Genomic DNA, 505 nt, shown 5'->3' with positions numbered 1-505 from the left:
CTTCCGATCTAAATATTACTTAATTACCTGATTTCCATCGCTTGTGATCTGCTTTAACAAGATCAATTTTATTAAATAAATTTTCTCGTAAATGATTTATATTATCTGAATCAGGAAATCTGCCTGCAATACCAGAAATAACGATCTCCTCGCCGGAATCAATATCGTTCCAGCTAGTGCTACCCATGATTGAAATTATTTTTTTGGATTATCTAGATATAAAGTGTTATGTTTACTTTATACATTAAATTTTTTATTTTTATGTCACTGTACCTGATTCTGATATTTCTACTATTCGTGTTATCACAGTAATATCGTTTGAGTTGTGGATGGGAAATGATTCGGTCTAATAAATATTCTTCTATATAAATATTCTACTCTAATAAATATTCTTCATGTAATCTCATCAAATTAAATGACTATTGTAAAATAGACTTTTGCATTTTTATAACTTATTATTACCATATTCATTAAATTTTATGCTTTATCATTTGTCCCTGTAATT

At 27.1% G+C, this 505-nt stretch overlaps 1 protein-coding gene across 1 annotated transcript; it reads right to left on the bottom strand.

Moving 5' to 3' along the window:
• Positions 1-27: 27 nt before the first annotated feature.
• Positions 28-361, bottom strand: LOC105460159 (fatty acid synthase-like; the record flags this gene model as incomplete). The annotated part of the gene is made up of 2 exons (XM_011706604.1): positions 28-179; positions 274-361. Coding segments are annotated over 2 exons (240 nt in total), but the record flags the coding sequence as incomplete, so codon positions are not given.
• Positions 362-505: the final 144 nt, after the last annotated feature.

Source organism: Wasmannia auropunctata, unplaced genomic scaffold (genome assembly GCF_000956235.1).
Source record: "Wasmannia auropunctata unplaced genomic scaffold, wasmannia.A_1.0 LD327376.1, whole genome shotgun sequence".
In the NCBI taxonomy this organism is placed as follows: domain Eukaryota; kingdom Metazoa; phylum Arthropoda; class Insecta; order Hymenoptera; family Formicidae; genus Wasmannia; species Wasmannia auropunctata.
Note: the sequence above shows the minus strand (reverse complement) of the source record. Positions and strands in the feature narration are given on the sequence as shown.